The following is a 13,914-nucleotide window of genomic DNA, read 5'->3' as shown; positions in this document are numbered from 1 at the left end:
TGACGAAATCTGAATGAATTGGGGTTAAGATATTTTTTGCCTTTCCCTTCCTACATGAAGAAAGGTTTATTTTAATATTTAATGTATGGGTTTAGACATTAGGTAGGAGACCTAGGTTCTGCGTGTTGTTTTGTCACAGACTTATGTGACTGTAGGCAAATCCCTTGCATCTTCTGAGCTTCTGTTTCCTAGTATCTGTACAGTGTTTTTTACCTCACCCTGCCAGAGAACTGTGAATCTAAAGAGTTGTAGAGGGCACTGAGATATAATACTCAGCAATGTAGTGACACAGCTAGGTGCCTGGGGTAAAGAAGCAGCAGCAACTTGCATTTGCTGCTGTGAATGTGGCAGCCTTTTTTTTTTTTTTTTTTGAGTGGCATGATTCCCCCCCTCCCCTGAAAGGGGCAACTGCCCCCAGTGCCAGTTTATCACCCTCCCCTAGTTATGCCATTGATAATATTTTCTACTGGTAGGTGTTGCATATTTGGGTTAGGGTAGAGTTTTTACAGAGACTTCAGCATGGGTTTATGTATGTAATTAGTCCATTTAATTCATTGGAGCTACTTGTCTTTTAACGGTTAAGCATGTGCTTAAGTCTTTTTGGGATTGGTGTTTAATATAAATGTTAACACAGATATAAGACCTTACTGAAGTTAGAGAAGGGAAATGATAGATTACAGATAATCCTTTGAAGTTTAAGTAAATCCTTACCAATATAGGATAATTTCTTGCCCATGCATGGTATTTGCACAATAAATATCATTCCACTTTTTAAACACACTGACTTTTCTCTTCAAACAACTCTGCTGAAATAAGGTAGAAGGTATAAAAATGAATCCACCATTCATGCAGAAGAACAAAACCAGTGCTAGACCTATTCTGCCAAATGAGCTTGTGTTTAGCCTCCTTAAAATCATTAAGTTGATTCAAGTTGTTATTCATCTTTGTGTATGTTTTACAGAATCATACCCAATAACAGGTATCATTTTTTTAAGCTGCAGCTTCGATATCCATTTATATCTTTTGCAAACCATTTATTTTTTCCTCTAAGAAACAGCATGTCTTTGATGTGGCCATGTACTCTATGCTGGCAGTAGGTTTAAAATCCAGCCGTTTACTATCAAACTGCAAAATTAAGCTAAATCTTAATGATGTTTTCCAGAAGAGGTAAATAGTCTCCCCTTAACACTTTGCTAGGACCCCAGCTGCAGATAAGAATGAGCTTCCATATTTAATAAATTCTGTTAACAGCGCGCACACACCCGTGTCACATTATAGGTGAACAGGCCCTAATTAAAAGCACACACCATCTGCTGGTGTGTGGCAGCAGGGTGGCACTCCATAACCATCCTGGGTCCTGTGATTAAAATGTATTATTTATGAGGAGCTCATATAGAAATGTGTCATTTGGTTCATGGAAGCTGTGTTAAGAGCTAGTTAGCACCATCTAATGGCATGGCAGGGAAGCAGGTGGTTAATCTCTATTATTTTTCTCTCCAAAGAATCTCCTGTTCATTATTAATAGAGTTGTCTTTTCATTTTGGCTTTTTTATAATTATCAAATTTCAGATTCTAAAACTAGCATTATGTCTGTATAGAATATTGTAAAGTAACTGTTCAAAATATACCATTTTCTTTTTCTGTTCAACATGTTAGTGTTTCATACTTTGTAAAGTAAACAGTATGGGTATGAGGCATCTGGTATGGTGATAGGAAAGAATCGTGTGAAATTACAAAAATAGTTGAATAGGATTACCAAGTGTACTTCTTGTAACCAAACCTGTAAGAAAGGCATTAATAGTTAGTTAGAAGTGTCTTTACATTTTAATACTGAATTCTGTTGCGAGATTCATTGTGCCCTTTGCAAAGATTAAGTATTTAGTTTTTAAGTAGGGTAAAAGACTCAGAAAAAACCTGGGCATTTTATCTGATGCTTCCTGAAGGTGGAAGCTCTTTCTCTCACCTGTTCATGGAAATAAGGACATTGTATGTGGAGTAGAAAGTAAAATGTACATTTAGAAAAACAACCCCCCTTTTTCAATATCTGATTTATCAACTCACCTTTGCAAGCTGGCAAAAAATTGAGAATAGACACTAACCTGAAACTTACTCACTGGTTAGCGTTGTGCCTGGTTGCCTTTGGGATGCTAGGAATAAGAATCCTGTGCGCTGCTGCAAATTGATTTTGTAGATGATATTTTGCTTATCTGTTTTTCTTTTCCTGTTCTTGAACTTTGCCGTATCTAGAGCTATCATCCAGCAGTAGTAGTTTTGCTGTGCTGCTTCAAGTTTGTTCTTAATACTGCTGTCTTAACAGCAATAACAGGAGGCCCAGTAATGATTGGTATTCTCTTGTGGACCCTCTTATTGCTGCAAGGAGAGCTTTGTGTAAAAAATATTAACCAGGGAGAATATAATACTGCTTAACAGCACTATGTGTATTGAGACCTGTCTGGGTAGTTTTACTTGGTGAAGTATAAATGACATGGAGGCCTTTCTGTATTTCTCTTGGAATTACTATTGACTCTGTTTCCAGCGTTAAAGCTACCGTTTTCTTTTCCACCCAGGGTGTGAAAAGGATTTTATTTTTAGTCTGTTTGTGTTTCCTTTGTGTCACCTATGTGTAGTCATACTTTCCAATCCTGGGTAGGCTCAGGTATAAATTTGTGGTGGTGGTCTCGTGTCATGTTAGATGCAATGTACACGTGAAGTCAATTAAAATATTAAGTGGAAAATGTTCCTGCACTGAGTGCTAGTAAAGTGACTTCTGCAGTTAAAGACCCAGACCCCTCTGTCTCTTGTGATGGGATAAGATTTAACCTGAACAGAAAGAGAGAATATATATATATATTTTTAAAATTGAAGCAGATAAACATGTAAGTAATTGTATCCTCCAAAACTGTTCAATTATTAATACATTTATGGACACAATCTCTCTCTCTCTTTTAAAAACGTTTAGAACATATGCCATCAGAAGAATAAGAGATGCCTTCAGAGAAAACAAACATATACAGGATTCAGCGGAAATACAAAAACTAGTGAATAAAGCAAAAGAAAACCTAGATATTATTCATCGGCAGGTAAGCATGCTTTAGCTCATTAATTTTAGCTAAGAACTGTAAAATCCTGTTTAGGGTGTTACTCCATGCTGGTTTACAGCTGGGAGAAATGCATCCTTCTTGCTGCTTTTGCACACAAATGAAAAGTCTGTGTATGAGCAACCATTAGAGGGGAGTACCTAGTTCCCCTGTGTACTTACGGAAGTTTTAGGCACGAGTCCCATTAGAAGTAATAAGCTTTACTGTCAAGGATCTTACATGTCATTTCCCTAACTCCCTTCATGTCCATCGTCTTTCTCTTTGTCATACTTGTTCTGTTCTTCAGTCGTTTATTTGCTGCTGGAGCACATTCTTTTCTCACACACTGTATCTTGGCCTTTATCCATTAATGGAGCATTAATAGGGTCAAATTGTGACCTTAGCGCTGTCCTCATGATGGAACCAAAGCGGTAGCTGTAAGTGTAAAAGCTGGAGGACAGTTAAGAGAAGTTAAGCAGCAACCAGAGTATCTCTGAATTTTGTTGAAAGAAGGTGACATCTTTAATAGTATTTCCCACCCCTGTTGTTGGCTGTTTAAGTCTACCAAATCACTAATTCAGGCGATGTGGATTTAATGTGCAGAAATTGCACAGTAGCAAACAATAGGAAATATATTAACTATTTAACTTTCCTGAGGTATGAACTACCATGACATGGGTGGGCAAAATACAGCCTGTGCGCCATATCTGCCCCACCAATTGATTGTGTCCCATGGGCAGGCAGTACAGATGGCAGTTCCAGCCTCACTCACCTGCTGGCCTGGCACTGCACAACAGGCCCTTGGCAAGCCATGCTTGGGCCCTGGTGGGTTCAGCTCTGGCCTCTACTAGCACCACAGGGGCCGCTGAGCAGAACTCTGCCAGACTGTGTGCAGCAGGCCCTGGGCAAACTGCACTCAGGCCCTGGTGCCCCTGCTTGGCCTTGGCTGGCAGTGCCCCCACCTGTCTGTGGTTTGGAGCTGGCAGAAGCCGCCCCGGGTGCTAGAATCATGCAGCAGGCACACTGCACCTGTGCCTCGAGGCAGTGGAGCTTCCCTGGCACCTCCTGGCAGGTGAAGCCCTAGCCCTGGCCCTACCTCCTACATTGCCCCATGCACTGCTGCGAGCCAGCCCAGCCAGTTTGGTTTTTGTCCCATCTTCCCAGGTGAGGCTGACCCCAGCACTCCTTTTGGGGGCAGAGGGACTGCTGGTGGGCGCAGTCCTGAGAGGCAGCTGAGAGGCTGGAGGAGGCTGCTGGGCTTCTCCAGCCTTTGGGGGGACAGGTGCAAGTGTGGACAGAAAGTGGTAGGAGGCAGGTGGGTTAGGGATGCAGGCAGCTCCTGAGAGTGTGTGTTGTGGTGCAGGCTGAGCAGGAGCTCCCTGGTGATTTTGGGAGGGCTCTGCTGAGGGTGGGGACATCCTTAGCTGAGTGTCCTGCTGCCTGTTTTTGTTCCCTTCGGGGGGAGACTTTATTTTGAGCTATTATGCAATCACCTTTATACACACTATTAAAAAAAAACCATAACTCAGGACAAAAATATTTTTCAAATAAAATTAAAATATGTTGTAATTTTCTTATTTTTAGCATATGATTTGTTTTTTATCTATAATTTGTTCATAGTTTCATAGTTTCTAGGGTCGGAAGGGACCTGAGAAGATCATCTAGTCTGAACCCCTGCCATGGTAGGAAAGAGTACTGGGGTTAAATGACCCCAGCAAGTTGTTCATCTAACCTGTTCACTTCCTGTCCTGGCCCTGGGGTCCCATTCACCACCCTAGCTGGGCACCACCCCCAACCCCTGCCCACTCCCTCCCTCACCATGGGGACCTCAATCAGCACCCCCATGCCCTTCCCACCCCCATGCCCCTTCCTCTGCAAGGCTTACCTGCAGGACCCTGATCTCCACACTGCCTGGCTGTGCTCCTGTAAATTGTTTATCAGATCAGTATTGGCCCATATGCATGGTGAATAATCACCTATTGATATTGGCCAAGAAAATCTCGATTGGTACACCCCTAGATAAAACTGAAAGTGTTATATTGTGTGCTAATTTAAAGAAACACCAGTGGAGCCACCCATAGCAACTAATTGATTGTCAGATGAATGTTTTAAGGTGGTATAAAACACTTAGTTTTAAAAACCTAAGTAAGCTCTTCTATAATAATCAGGGATCTGGGTTTTCTGTTCTCCATGGAAAAATGCAGATTTTCTCCTTTAAAGGAGAAAAACACGGGAAACCACTGGTTTCCCCTTGCAAACCAGCAGAGTTCTAGCCTGTGAGGTACTGCTTGGGGCTGTGGGGAGTGGGATGCAGGGGGCTCTGTATGCACATGTGTGCACACGCACACATGCACATGAGCAACAATGCAGCCAGGCAGCAGTGGAGAGCAGTTACCCCAGTTGCCTGCAGGTAAGTCTATGGTGGGGGGAGGTCATAGGTTGTCTTGGGGCAGCGGTGGGGGGGTGCAGATTGAGGAAGCAATGGCCACGGTAAGGGAATGAGTGGGCCAAGGCTGGGCCTGGTGTACTGCTCAGCTGGGGCTGTGTGCGTGGGCTGGCTCTGGGGCAGGAATGTGTGGCCATGTGTCCCAGTTCAGGGAGCAGTATGGAGCCATGGGTGACTTGTGCAGGTGGCTGGCAGGGGTGGGACTGACTCCCTGCTGCTATGCGCACTCCTGGGGAGGGGGCCATGTGAGGGGGCACCTGTACCCCTCTTCCCCCCCCCCCCCGATCTGTGCACGGGGTGGGGGAGGATGCAGTCTACCTGCTGCAGGCTTAGGGCTCCTCGCCCTGCTGCCCTCCCCCTGGGACCTCTGGAGCCCAGCGAGCAGGACATGGCACAGGAGGACAGAGTGGGGCAGGGAGGCTCAGTGCCACAGCCCCCGGGAGCCCTGTGCCAGCTTGTGTTCAACTGATACCTATATATATAGTGGTGTTTCATTTGAATCATGAAAAAACATGGATTTTGGTTTTTTAATCGGAGGGCTTAGTATTTTTTTTAAACCAGAGAATTTGGGATTTTTAAACAGAGAAAACCTAGATCCGTGAAAATAACACTTTTATAATAATAAAACCTTCATAGTTCTGAAACATCTAAAGAACCTGAAAAACCTACCAGGCTGCGCTTCTGGCCACGTGCAAGCACCTTACACATCTGATATTAGCCTTGGAAATCCTTTGAGAGAGAGAGAGTACAGATTGCTTACAGAGATGCCAAAATGGAGGCCTACATTTTCAAAAGTACCTCCTAATTTTGCCTATAGTAACGTTCAGCTATCCAAGTGAATATACTTTGGATTTGACTCTCTGGGGTCCTACTAATCTAAATGTAATGGCCAGTGCTTAGGTCCCATATATATCAAGCTAAATGTTGAGGCACTCAAATTAAGAGCCATATTTGAGGAAACAGGTCCTACTGACTTGTCCAAGGTGTTGCAATAGGTCTGTGACAGAGCTTGAAATAAAACTGACTTCATATAATTTGGAGTTCTCTGGGAAAAATATGAAAATAAAATGACCAGCCCTCCAAAAGGGGATCTCTGCAGATAAATCATTAAGACACAGAGCTTAGATCCCATTTCATATCTGTTGGCATGATGGGGAAGCATTTGATCTAAGCTAGCCAGAAAATCACTGCATGGAATTGGTTAGTTTAGGCATGTCAAATATACAGCTTGTAGGCTGGATACAGGCTTTTTATCCAGCTTGTTGGGCTCGTGGATGGGGCCAGGATTTTGGCAATGGGGCAAGCGACAGCAGCATTAACTTTCACAGGTCCCAGAGCTGACATAGAAGGTCAAGCAGCCGTGGACATTAATGCCATTGTTGCTGTTTACCATACCTCTTCCTATCTGGCCTGCAAGGAGCCCTGTGGTGCTGTGGAGCCAAAAGAGTTTGACAGTCCTGGCTTAAGTCTTTTTATTATATTTTTTTTTTTTGCCTTTTACCAGTAAAGGAAGATGTAGAAGGAAACCACCAGTGGGTTGGTTAGATTACTGTACTTTCTCACATACAGTAAGCCCTAAAATAAGATATGCACCTTGTTTTTGAAAGGCAGAATGGAGAGAAAAATGTTTTTGGTTGATATCTTTTATTGGACCAACTGCATGGTTGGGATGAAGTCACAAAAACTTTTTAAATGCAAGACATTCTTGAGATCTGATGTAGAATGGCTTGTATTTTATGTACTTTGCATTTGCATTTCTCTGGTCTTTCTCTTTAATTTATTCTTTGTTCACCTTTTTCTGCTGTAAATGGCCAAAGACATTATTAAATCCACCGTTTTTAAGGGATGTCTTTAGATACAACAGAATGCAAAGTCATTCTGTTGTATCTAAAGTAACTTTTAATTGGATTGCCTTTTGAGATCACCCTGTTTAATATTCCAGGGAAAGACATATTTAGAAATCAAGGAATTTAGAAGAAGGCAGTCATTCAGGCTTATAATAATTTCACTACTTCAAAAATATTTTTCTCTGAAAATTTCATAGCTGTCATGCTTATCTGTTTTTCAGACAAGATATAATTACAGAAAGCTTGATTATTTTTTTTATTTTTTGGAAGGGTGTTTCAATATACATTTTCTTCAAGGAACCAAAATACTAGCAGATGTTTCTTCTTCTTGCGTCCTTGTCATAAACTATGTCTTTCCAGAAATGTGCACAAATGATAGTTCTTTCTACTGCTACAGCAAGGTCCTCCTTAAGACAGGTCTCATCAAGGAATCAGTAAATGAGTTAGGTGCTTCATGGTCTGGACTTCACCTCATTCACATATATTTGTGTCAGTAGCCCCATTTGATCATATTTGTTTTTGACCTTGCAGTTTGTGTACACAGGGGTTTCAGGCATCACCATAATGAGCAGTATGTATCAGCCCCTCTGGAAAGGTCCTCCTGAGGTTCCAGATCCATTTTAGGGCACCTTATTGCATGTAATCTTTCCTTCCATAACCTCAGTCGTGTCCTATCAGCTTTTGTGTCCAGGGGCATAATACTGGTCACAAAACTCTTTCACGCTTTAAACTGTGTAGTTACTTCTCTGTGATCATGGAGTGGATGCCTGGGGTCTTCCATCTGCTATGATCTTTCTTTATGGGCTTCCTACCTTTTCTTCTGATATCAGGTGGTGCAGTGCCAGCCAGTAAATACAGATTTGTTGTTGGCTTTGGACATCCTCTTATTTCACAGCAGCTGCTGTTTAAAGCAGGGTCTAGTTTCATGACATGAACTGATTGTTCCCTTACTGGACATGCATACTCTGCAGTGGAATAACACAAGGCAGTAGCAGTGGTTCATAATGTAGCCCACTTCAAAGTGACCAACTTCCAAAGTATGTTGTGAGCATTGACTTTCCCTTTTGTCTTCTCTTCTTGTGCTTTGAAGGCAAGTGTTCAATCCAGTGTAATCCCCAAGTACACAGAGCTTGATTAGTCAGTGGGATTGCATTCCAAGTGATGTTTAATTTCTGCTTGGCTTCTCTATGGTGTAGGTGAAAAGCTGTAACCTGCACCTTGGTTGGGTTGCTACAAAGCTGGTTCTTATTGTAATAATCTAAGAGGCTGCTCAGTGCACATGTCAATCCATTCTCGACAGTAGCAAGCTCCTCTTGTGATGTGATGGGTTGGTCAGCAGCATATGTGAAGCTCCTCATATTGCTGTGTATGGGTTGGTCATTGGTATATATGTTAAGGAAGATCAGTGCTGGTACTCTGCCTTGTGTTAGGTCATCTTATTGTCATCTCCAGCAGCTCAGTTTCTTGCACAGTTCCATGTAAAAACATCTATTCTCCAAAAGATGTTGGACGAGCTACAACAGGTGGTAGTTGGGTTTCGTATCGTAGACTTTAGCAAGCAGGTTTTGGTGGCTGACTGATAGTTGGCAGCGTGTGGTTTTTTGAGATTGGGGGGAGTTATTAATTTTTGTTATTTTTCTTTTGTTTTTTGGGTGGTTTTGTTTTGTTTCAATGGAAGAAAATCAGGTTGGTAAGTGAATTTTAGTGAGGTGTGTGTATTTCAGGATTTTCAATGACTGCTAGTAAGTAACTGAAGTTTTATTCGCTGAAAGATTTTCCAATAGCAAACAAAAGCCATGTTCCTAAAAAGGTCAAAATAATTATTGGTTTCTTGGTATAACTGATGTTGCTCTTCAATACTGTCTACACTTCTTTAATATTAAAAAACTATTAGCATCTTTTTCCTTAAAATATATATGTACTTTCATCCTAATTTAAAAGAGATCCTACAGTCTAAATTTATATTCATACTGTAATATTGTAATCTCATTTAGAATCATGTTCCCCCAAAAAGATTGTTTTTGTGCAACACTCATATTCCTGTAGCATCTTGATTGCTTTAGTCTCAGTCTTGCCATTTTAATTGAACAATTTAAATAATGAAGCCAACTGGCATAAAATTAAAAGTTTATTTAGAACTAACCTTCAAACGTGCATTATACAAAGCGTTTATTTTTAAACAGAAGAGCAGCAAAGTGAATATTACATGTATTGTGCATTTTTTTGTGAAGTTTTGGGTTTATTATGATGTAGCATGTCTTGTATTGCTGACTTTTTCACGGTGTGTCGATAGAAATTAAATAATACCCCAGCCTTGCTGGCAATTTGTTGCTGCTGTGAAATCAAATTTATATTCACTTTACATGCTAATTTATGGTTTAGTCATCAAAGTGACCATTGAAGTATAAGGTTCATAAATAACTATTTGAATCAGCCTAGTGGGAAATGTGAAATAGTGACGGATTACTGTCATTTTGCTCATGTCAGTCACAGTAGGATTTGCCTGAATGTTATAAAAGTAGCTTTATAAAGCTAAAAAGCATGCAGGAACATTAATCTCTACCCCAGTCCTCCTCCACTTTCCTAGTTATTGGTTTTGCTTTGAAAATAGGATGGCTGAGGAAGGAGAACACTTGAAATTCTTTTCACAATACATAGAACTTTTCCTTTTATTCGGTGTACTAGTGGCAGGAGTGATCTCATCTGTTTACTGATGGGACAGTGCATTAGATGCTGTGAACAAAGTGCTGTTGTCATAAAATATTAATTAAAAATTGTGAAAAGTAGTATTTGATGAAGCCATCATGCAATGTGAATTTGAGACGGTCCATTCTAATGATACTACAAATGTTATCTAGTATCTGCCATTTCCTTACTAGTTTTCTGTCAATGCTAAAATGACTTTTCTGAGGAACTGTTGCTACTCTTTGCATGTGAGGGAGATTGGAAAGACTGCCATGCAGAACAACTGCTTTTGCTTAAATTTAGGGTAGTGATTCAGGGTGCTGCAGCACTGCTTGAGAATTGCTGGTCAGCACCCTGACATGCCATGTGATGTTAGCACCATTAGGTGTGCAAATACGATTCACAAACAAAACCAAGAGATTACAAATAAGAAACCAGACCTATTGTGGTCTTTCTGAGCTCTTTGCAATAGAATAACTTCTCTATTATTTTTTTCTTTAGTCAAAAAACAAGTGAAAATTAAGAGCTGGCATTTTCTGAGGGGTGCTTTTGAGCCTGATATATGGGGTTCCTTAAATCTACAAAGGTTGAGAACCACTGATTTTAGGGTTTATTAGAAGCCACTTAAAAGACATACTAATGAATGTGTGTTCAAGTCCTAATTCATTTGCTTTTGTGGTGTTCTACCACTGTATTTTTGAAGCCTCAGAGCCTTTGAATGTCACTGTACCAACAAGAAAAGCTGTATTCAATCAAGAGTGTTTTGTCTATATGCCTGTTTTAATCTGCGGGACCATTTATTATTATTTGTCTTTTCATAAGATGGAAACTGGAAAGCATTAGTCTTCTAGCTGTCCATTTAAGAAGGAATTGCTCTGGATTTCCCAGCAGAACAGGAGGCTCCTGAGTCAGTTATAACTGCTGTTATTATCACTGAAGCAGTCTTCAGGGGAAAAAAAGTTTTGATGCTTCATGGCCTTTGTTTGTCCTTTTAAGTAATCCAAACTGATAAGAATCCTACTTTATGCAGATCTGCTGCAGGGTGACAAAAGACGCACACATTTTTTGACAGTGAGGATATGAGGATTTCCCTGCTTAGTGTTTGTTAACTTGTGTTCAAATGACTCCCCCTTTAATAGAATATAAATTGATCAAACTCAGTCTTGACGTTCCTTTCTTACATGTGTATAAAGGGACTTTAAGAAGAATAGGTTTGTAAAATGACACAACTGCATTTAATGGACTAAATTTTATAATACTAAATATTGACTACTTGTAACATTTTTCATATTTACTGCATAATCCTTGTAATACTTGTGCAGTCTTATGTTGAGACAAAAACTATTAAGTGTAATGATATAGGAATGGCCAAAGTTAGTGTCAGGCACAGTATTAGAACTCGGGAGTTCCCATCTCATGGTCCCGTGTCTGACTCACACTTACCGTAACTGCAAAATACACTGTATTTACTTGAATACAAGACAGGGTTTCCTACTCCAATTGGCATGGGGGAAAATGCCCCTCATCGTGTACAGGGAAACGTCACTAAATACATTGTCTTATCTTTAAACTACTATCAAAAGCAGTCTGTGCTAAGCAATGGAAACTAACTGTAAAGTTGATTAAATGCAACCAATGATGAGCATGAATATAAAACACGTGGCCAACACTGGGCAAACATGCTAGTTGGAACCTACCGCAAGGATAGGTTAGTGCAGCCTATCTGAACAAGACCATAAGGTGGTGTCTATTAAGTGTGTTCACTGTCAACTCCTTTTCAAGTCATGGTGAGCCACTGCATTGCATGCACTTTTACTTCCTGTTTATTCCCACAGCTGAGCTGTGCCTTTCTTTCCCATTTCCAGTAATTCCTGTTTCTTCACCCGCGTTGAATATCTGGCAAGCGTCACTAAATAAGGCCCCAAACAGTTCACTCAGAATCCCTCTATTGCCCCCACTCTCAGCCTGGTGCATATAATTAGTGTGGCCCCGCGTCCATGAGGTGTAGCCAGACCAGGATCCCCTGTGCCTGATCTGCACATAAATTTTGGGAGCATCCCAGGACTTGTGACAAGAACAGCCAGTTCCAGTCATGAGTGGAGGCTAATTAACACATGGATCCCTTCTGGGGAGTATCTGGAGTATACATATACATATTGAGCAGTGCTGAGCTCTGGGGTCACCATGGCTTGAAACGTTCATTCTTCTGAGGCCAGCCCAGTGAACTGTATGGTAAATCACAAGCCTTTGGCTTTGGACTAATATCATACATAGTTTGTACCATATATAAGTAGGTACAAACATGCTGCTTAAAAGTGTGTTTAGGGAGTACCTATGCTAAAACATGCAGTGGCTTAAAAAAGAAAAGGTAATTCACATCAATTCTGGCTGAACTTAAATGTATGGGTACTATGCAAATTCCTACTGCCATGTTTAATTTCAAGGTCACTGTTTTCAAATTTGCTTCTCACTTCTATGTCCTCAAGGTGAGCAGGGTCTGAAAGTAAGGCGAGAGGGAAGCGGCTGCTGGAGAAAAAGTTGGGGTAAAGCAGAGAGGAAAAGGGCTACCTGACCCCACAAATTTATTTTCTCTGCTGTAGCAGTGGGAGGGGGGACAAATTCAAGGCAAACCTTCAATAATTAGACTCTATACCTGGAAAATTATAACATTTATAAGTTTTCTATATATAGAATCTAATTACTGGGTGGTCATCTTATAATCAGGGTCATCTATTTAAGTAAGTACAGTAACTATTATGCTCTTATTTTTAGTACTGCATTATATTGTTCTGAGCTGATGAGAGTATTTCATGCTATAGTATCTGGACATGCTATAGAGGTAAGAAAAATTTAGAATCTGGTTTTGCGGTCAGGTTTTATCAGTGGGGCATAGCCAAATTATTGTACCTTCTTGATGAATTCATTAGCAGTATGTTACCTTAACAGAATTATAGATACAAGCAACAATTGGATGGAACTGGGAAGGGTACTAGAAGTACTTCTTTATGTGGTATGTACTTAATTTCTGGAATTCATTGCCACAGGAGGCGGTAGAGGCAGGTAGCATGGCCAGATTGAAAAAGAGACTGGATAAATTCATGGATGATAAACCTATGAATGGTTTTTGAACAGAATGGTTGGAGACGTTTCCTCTGACAGCTCTAACTCCATAAATGGTGCGCGCCAGAGAGGGTATTAAATAGGGATTAGATCACTTCAGAAATATCCAGTACAATGCTCTCCCTGTATAACATCTACTTCTGCCACTTTCAGAGACAGGAAGCTAGGTTAGATGGACCATTGGTCCGACCTAATGTGGCACTTATGTTCTTATGAATGTAGTATGACCTGCATTATTGTTGTTGGGAACTAGTTATAATTTATATCCAACATATAAAATGGGTCGTACTTCAATTGGGTCATACTTCAGCAAGGCCTTTGACACTGTCTCCCACCCCATCCTCATTAAAAAATTGGGCGACTGTGGCATTGATGCCTACACAGTCAGATGGACTGCAGATTGGCTGAAGGGTCATACTCGGAGGGTGGTGGTGGACGGGTCATATTCGACCTGGGGAGAAGTGGGCAGCGGAGTCCCCCAGGGCTCGGTCCTTGGGCCCGTGCTGCTCAATTTCTTTATCAGTGATTTGGACGACAGGGTGAAAAGCAACCTGTTTAAATTTGCTGATGATACCAAAATTTAGGGTGAGGTGAGCACACTAGTAGGGAGGGAAAGACTGCAGCAAGACCTGGATAGATTACAGGGGTGGGCTAACAAAAACAGGATGCGTTTCAATACTGACAAGTGCAGGGTGCTGCACTTGGGCAGTAGTAACCAGCAGCACACTTATAAGATGGG

At 41.1% G+C, this 13,914-nt stretch overlaps 1 protein-coding gene across 2 annotated transcripts in view; it reads left to right on the top strand.

Annotated features, from left to right (window-relative positions):
• LYRM4 (LYR motif containing 4) overlaps positions 1–13,914 on the top strand; it is a 174,521-nt gene that overhangs the window by 57,850 nt on the left and 102,757 nt on the right. The window contains exons 2-3 of one of the 2 annotated variants that reach the window (XM_019522157.1): positions 2,960–3,080; positions 12,828–12,894. In XM_019522157.1, the coding sequence (XP_019377702.1) occupies positions 2,960–3,080; positions 12,828–12,848 (142 nt within the window). In that variant the 3' untranslated portion in view covers positions 12,849–12,894. The remainder of the gene's footprint in view (positions 1–2,959; positions 3,081–12,827; positions 12,895–13,914) is intronic. The other variant, XM_019522147.1, reaches the window with a different exon arrangement.

This window comes from Gavialis gangeticus, unplaced genomic scaffold, assembly GCF_001723915.1.
Source record: "Gavialis gangeticus isolate Ggan-Ray unplaced genomic scaffold, GavGan_comp1, whole genome shotgun sequence".
Classification (NCBI taxonomy): domain Eukaryota; kingdom Metazoa; phylum Chordata; order Crocodylia; family Gavialidae; genus Gavialis; species Gavialis gangeticus.
Note: the sequence above shows the minus strand (reverse complement) of the source record. Positions and strands in the feature narration are given on the sequence as shown.